The following is a 6,613-nucleotide window of genomic DNA, read 5'->3' as shown; positions in this document are numbered from 1 at the left end:
TTGGTCTGGAAAGTTACTAGAGTGGGTAAAGACAACTGGGCACCTACACTGTACCAGACATTTTCTACTCGTATTGTTTGCAGTTCACACAGAAACACTATCAAATGCATACTATCATAGGAACCATTTTCAGATGGGGAACCAGGCAGAGAGATTAAATGACTTGCTTGGAATCACACAGCTGGGCAGCTAGAGGACTTGACTAGGACTGGAGAATGGTCCCCATTCCCAAACAAGGTCAAGGGGGCAATCTTTCTGGAAGACCAGTCATCCGATCACGGCTACACACCCCACAAGGTACCACCCTCAATTGTGGGCTACCCTGAGATGAAAGGCTCCCAGCGGCTCTAGATCTGTGGCCATATCCCACTTACTCAGCTTTCCCCATGGTGCTCTTACCGAATACTTGACCCTGTGATTGGAGCCTGTGGCTTTGGTTATCTCAATTCACCTATAATAACCTCACTGAGGAAACTGGCTCAAGATGGTTCTGCAATTTGTCCAAGATCGCACCCCTCACACTGGGTGGAGTCAGTGCTTGAGTCCAGACAAATTCAGTGTTCTTCCCATTGTGTCACAGTCACACAGGTCAGCCCAAGAGCAGCAAGAGCTCAGGCTGGCCTTTCAGGACCCAGCACTGACATCAAGATGTTGGGACTCAGAAAGGAAAGTTCTCTGCACCTTTCCAAAGCTCTTGCCCTGACCTTCTCCCAGGTATCCTTCCCAGCAACCAGAGAAGGTGTATCATCCCAATATCACAGATGAGGAGACTGGGGCCCAGAAAGGGGACCAGGGATCTCTAGACTTTAATATTTCACAGAGACCAATAATATTCCAACATTTATTTGGAGGACTCAATGTTGGATTGTCATCTTCTGACAACACAAGATATTTCCAAAATGACCATCTATTTTTGCCACCATTTCTTTCATAAAACAAAGATCCTCTTAATACCAGAAAAGGGATGAAGAACATAATTGCAGACTAAGTCCTTTAAAAAGAACAAATATAAACTTTTGTGGTCTTTATTCTTATTTGCAGAAATCCAGTGACCTCAAACCCCTTCACAGACAAGCATGGGGAAACTGTGATCCCAGTTCCCATCCCTTTTCCATCATAGGCAGTCATTTGCCAAGTCCTACTTGTCCTAACTAGACTGGCTTCAGGAACTCTACTGGTTCCCTCTATTTTCACTTCTCCTTACTTACTCCAGGGCCTCATTCCCTTTGACCTGAACCCTGTAGGTGACAAGCTATTTCAGGGAAAGCAGAGTCACACCTGTGTACTGAAGAAGGAGAGAACTTTGATGCCTGGCAAGTATGCATGTCAATGAACTTGAACTGAATTTCAGACATGAGACTGGAGGCTTTGGAGGAGAAATCTAGCTGAAAACTTGGTCCCAAAGTTCATGGGCTAGCATAGGGGGAGAAGAATCTGCTTGGGTGAGGTAAGTTAGAGCACCCTTGACTGCTGATAATGAGAAGGACAATAGGTAAGGAAGGAGAGAAGGGGAAAGCTGCGTGAAGGTGGGAAAGAAATTGTTCTACCACTGTGCACCATGAAGCTATCCTACAACTTTTCCTTAAAATCAGAACTCTTCTCAGCCCCATTCTTTTTTTTAATCGTTTTTACCTTTATTTTGTTTATTTACTTATTTATTTTTTTTTTTATTTTATGTGGTTCTGTGGATCAAACCCAGTGCTTCACATGTGCTAGGCAAGAACTCTACCACTGAGCACAACCCCAGCATCCCCAACCCCATTCTTCACACACTGGAAGCAACTGCTCTCATGAGTTTGCAGTGTCTCCAGTCTCTGTCCTAAACTTTGAGAACAAGCAGTCATATCCAAAACAATATGGCATTGCTTTGTGTGGTGGTTCCTAGAATGTACATAAGTGGTGTCCAACTAAACACAATATTTGGTTACTTGCCTCTCCCACCATGTGGGCATTGGTTTCTCTAGATTCATCCATGTTAAAAAAAATGTAGCTTTACTTCACTTGTTTTTAGCCCCATGAATATCTCAGTTTATCATTTACAAGAAACTGAAGACAGCAAAATGAGTGGTAAAAGGAGTTAGCTGGAGGCTCATTCCCCCACCCACCCTCACTTGCCATGTCTGACGAAAGTCCTTCCCCTTTCTGAATCATCCATGGGACAACCCACCACCTCACAAGGGATTTGCATGGTTGGAATGAGGTAACATCAGAGAAAGCACCTAAATTAGCAATGTCTAGCACATAGCAAGTTTGTCTCTAGTGGTTCGCTTTCCTTTCCCCTGTTGATTAACGGGGTGGGGCAATGGCAAAGAACTAGATTTAGTGTGAAGGATTTCTTTAAAATAGTTTCATTTTTCAAGAAAGCTAACCTTCTTTACAATTAACACATTTAGCAATTCACTCTGTACAATCTTGCAGAGATCAACTCCAGCCCAGGACAGAGGAACGCATGTTCTAATTTATTGCGCACTGACCCGAAGAAGGAGCAATTCTTGCATCTGTCAGCAGGGTTGCCCTCCACTTCCCCACTGTGTGGCTTCTCCTTCGGATCTCTCCTCTCAAAGGACCTGCTTCTACCCAGCCACCCTCTGCCCTTCCCTAGGACCCAGACTTTCTGCTCCCAGACTTGCAGTCAGTTCCTCCAGAGTGGTTTCACTCAGCCACAGGAATGGCTGGAGTGTGAACTCTGTGGCCTGGGGTCCAGGGAGGTCTGGTATAGATAACCCTCTGGAAGAGGCTACACTAAGAACTGTGAAACACTCACTTCCTCTGTGCACTACAGGTTCCCAACCACAAGCACCAAAGCAAAGGGGCAGGCAGCACGCAACCCCAGAAGCCGGAGCACCAGCCCAGCCATGGTCCCTGAGGTAAGTGCTGCTGCCCAGCCTGGCCAGCCCATACTTTGGAGTGGGGAGCCCAGGGCTCTAGGGCTAGGCCAGGGTTGGTCCACAGCTACAATCCCGGGGCATCAGAGGGCTGGGTGAGCTGGTAGAGGCAGTAGGAGTTGTGATAAGTACACTAGACAGGGAATTGGGAACACAGTTTGATGATTGACCACAAGCAAGTCTCCTCCCCTCTGGTTTGGGTACCTATTCAGCAAAATTGGGTTGGTGAGGGCAGTAGAGGCTCAATCTTCAAGACTTCTAAGGCTCCCTTCATTGGACTTGGAACTTAGACTCTTGTGAGCTGGATTGAATTGGCATTGGGGAGGCCTGCCACTCTGGAGTGGTTTGGGGTGGGAGTGAGGATTAAAAAAGATTCCCACTAGCTGGGTGTGGTAGTACACCCCTGTGTTGCGACTACTCTGGAAGCCAAGGCAGGAGGATCACTTGAACCCAGGAGTTCAGGGCCAGCCTGGGCAATTTAGCTAGAACCTGTCTCCTGAGATGGAAAGGAGGGAGGGAGGAGGGATGGAAGGAAGGAAAATTCCTGCTAAAACTTGGTTGGGTTGTCCTCAGTGGGTGGCTAAAAATGGGTTTGCAAGCCTCTGTGTAGGGGAGAGGAAGCACAGAGCAGAAATCAGGTATGGGGGGCAGTGCAGTGACTTGTAGAGAGACCCCATGAAGAGGCCAGAAGTTGGGGTCCCCAGATAATGGCTGAGGAGACGAAGGCCAGTGACTGAGAGTGGATAGTGGGGAGGCGCCTAGAGAGGCAGGTGGTTAAACTAGGCGTGGCCACAGCACTGAAGTTGGCAAGTCATGAAGGGAGTCTGAAGGGACAGAGAGTGGCCAGAAGGACTCTGGGCACTGGAGGGAAGCTCTTCCTCCTGTCCAGGATCTATGGCCCCATGGGGCGACTCCAGAAGAGTAAGGAATAGCCTTTGAGAAGGGAAGTCACCATCCAAGAGCACAGGCTGGGCAGATGAAGTTCAGAAAGAGTGGCCCTGGAAGAAAGGTGGCAACAGTTATAGGGTCTAGCCCAGGCCTCAGAGCCTGCCTTCCAGAGGAGCTGCTCGAGAAATGCTGATCAGACTAAATCAAAAGTCACGATGGGGCTCGGCATGTTGGTGCCTGCCTTTAATCTCAGCAACTCAGGAGACTGAGGCAGGAGGATCCCCAGTTGGAGGTCAGCCTGGCCAACATAGTGTGACTCTGTCTCAAAAAAATTAAAAAGGGGCTGGGGATGTAACTCAGTAATAGACCATACCTGGGTTCAATCCCTAGTAACACACACACACACACACACACACACACACACACACACATACACACACCATGGTCATGAAGGGGCAGCTGTCGTCAGGCCTTTACATGGTCCCAGCCTCCCTTCTTTCTTTCCTCCCTCCTTTGACAGGTGAGTGAACGACAAGTGCTAGGTGCCTCAGACTTTGCATCCCTCCTGGAAAACTGTAGCTATCCCTATTACTACGGAGAAAACGAGAGCGACTCCTGCTGTACCTATCAGCCCTGCCCACAGGACTTCAGCCTGAACTTCGACCGAGCCTTCCTGCCAGTCCTCTACAGCCTTCTCTTTCTGCTGGGGCTGATGGGCAATGGTGCGGTGGTGGCTGTGCTGCTGAGCCAAAGGGCAGCCCTTTGCAGCACCGATACCTTCCTGCTCCACCTGGCTGTGGCTGATGCCCTGCTGGTGCTGACACTCCCGCTCTGGGCGGTGGATGCTGCTGTCCAGTGGGTCTTTGGCTCTGGTCTCTGCAAAGTGGCAGGTGCCCTCTTCAACATCAACTTCTATGCTGGAGCCCTCCTGCTGGCCTGTATCAGCTTTGATCGCTACCTGAGCATAGTGCACGCCACCCAGCTCTATCGCAGGGGGCCCCGGGCCCGCGTGACCCTCACCTGTGTAGTTGTCTGGGGGTTCTGTTTGCTTTTTGCCCTCCCAGACTTCATCTTCCTCTCAGCCCGCCATGACAAGCGACTCAATGCCACCCACTGCCAGTACAGCTTCCCACCAGTGGGTCGCACGGCTCTGCGTGGGCTGCAGCTGGTGGCAGGTTTCCTGCTGCCCCTTCTGGTCATGGCCTACTGCTATGCCCGCATCCTGGCTGTACTCCTGGTCTCTAGAGGCCAGCGGCGACTGCGAGCCATGCGCTTAGTGGTGGTGGTGGTGGTGGCCTTTGCCCTGTGTTGGACTCCCTATCACCTGGTGGTGCTGGTGGACACTCTTATGGACCTGGGAGCCTTGGCCCGCAACTGTGGCCGTGAAAGTCATGTGGATGTGGCCAAGTCAATCACCTCAGGCATGGGCTACATGCACTGCTGCCTCAACCCACTACTCTACGCCTTTGTGGGTGTCAAGTTCCGAGAGCATATGTGGATGCTGCTCACACGCCTGGGCTGCCCTGTCCAGAGAAGGCTCCAGCGTCAACCATCATCTTCCCGCCGGGATTCATCTTGGTCTGAGACCACAGAGGCCTCCTTTGTAGGCTTGTGAAGCCAAAATAGGGGATCCCCATCGGCCCATGCAGCCTGGCTCTTCCCACATTCCAGGCTTCTCCCTCCCTCGCTGCTGAGCTGGCTCTGGCTCTCCTCAGAACCTTATCTCTGGGACTCACTGGCAGCCTCAGCACCTGGATCACCATTGCTGCTCTGTAGCCGCCAAACCCTATCCTGCCACTTGAGAAGTGGCTGCTGGAGCCCCACTGCCCTTCTAATTCAACAAGTAGAAATTGGCCTTCCCTACGTGTCAGTTGTATAAGGTGAAGAGAATGCTGCCCCATGGGGCCATGGCTCAGCAGCAACTGTGGCTGTCTGTGGTCCCCAAGACTTGTTTTTGCTTTTATTTTTATGTTTAAACTTCTGCTTAAAACTTTTCAATAAACATGATAATCAGGACCAGAATGTGGAAGTAGTCATCAATATGGACAGCTCTGCTGGGTGCGGTGGCATACACCCACAATCCCAACAGTTCAGGAGGCTGAGGCAGGAGGAGTTCGAGTTCAAGGCCAACCTCAGCAATTTCACAAGACCCTAAGCCACTCAGCAAGACCCTGTCTCTAAATAAAATATTAAAAAAAGGTTGGGGATGTGCCTCAGTGGTTAAGCAGCCCTGGGTTCAATCCCTGGTACAAAAACAAAAAAAGAAAAAGAAAAAAAAATGGACAGCCCTGACTGGGCGTAAGGATACACTGTTTCTCCCTTCCCAGCCCTGGATCCATGCCTGTTCATCCTGCCTTTGTTAATGTGTCTCTATAGCCTTCTCTTTGTCCTCCTGGGTACTCCTTTGCTCTCTCTGGACTCCATACTGCTCAGTAGTGCTAGTGGACACCCTCAGGGACCTGGGTGGCAGCAGTGAACAGTTATGCAGTTGGCTGATAATTTGGAAAAGGGATCAACAGATGTGAATAAAACATAGTCCTGCAATCCAGAAGCTCAGGCCAGCAGGGAAAATGTGGTAAGAACTAGCAATACCAAGCTATCTGTACCATTAAGGAAGAGAATGACACAGTGAATCCAGGGCTCAGAATACAAAAGCTGGAGTCATTTGGGAAGGTTTCCTTAAGGACTTAAAGGGCAAGTAGTATTTTAAAAGGTAAAGGAGAGAGACAGTATTGCTAGGTAGAAGGGTGGGCAGTAGCAAAGGTGAGACAGCTGAAAACAGTGAAGCTTATTGGTTCTCGCTGGCTAGAGTTAAGGGTTTGGATGGAGAAAGGTTGAAA

General features: G+C 49.7%; 1 protein-coding gene across 1 annotated transcript; it reads left to right on the top strand.

The window, feature by feature from the left end:
* Positions 1 to 2,472: 2,472 nt before the first annotated feature.
* On the top strand, positions 2,473 to 5,875 carry Cxcr3 (C-X-C motif chemokine receptor 3). Its single transcript, XM_047536675.1, has 2 exons — positions 2,473 to 2,867; positions 4,294 to 5,875. The coding sequence occupies exons 1-2, from the start codon at positions 2,856 to 2,858 to the stop codon at positions 5,386 to 5,388; spliced, it is 1,107 nt and encodes a 368-aa protein (XP_047392631.1). The 5' UTR covers positions 2,473 to 2,855; the 3' UTR covers positions 5,389 to 5,875.
* The last annotated feature ends 738 nt before the right edge of the window (positions 5,876 to 6,613 follow it).

This window comes from Sciurus carolinensis, chromosome X (assembly GCF_902686445.1).
Source record: "Sciurus carolinensis chromosome X, mSciCar1.2, whole genome shotgun sequence".
NCBI lineage: Eukaryota > Metazoa > Chordata > Mammalia > Rodentia > Sciuridae > Sciurus > Sciurus carolinensis.
Note: the sequence above shows the minus strand (reverse complement) of the source record. Positions and strands in the feature narration are given on the sequence as shown.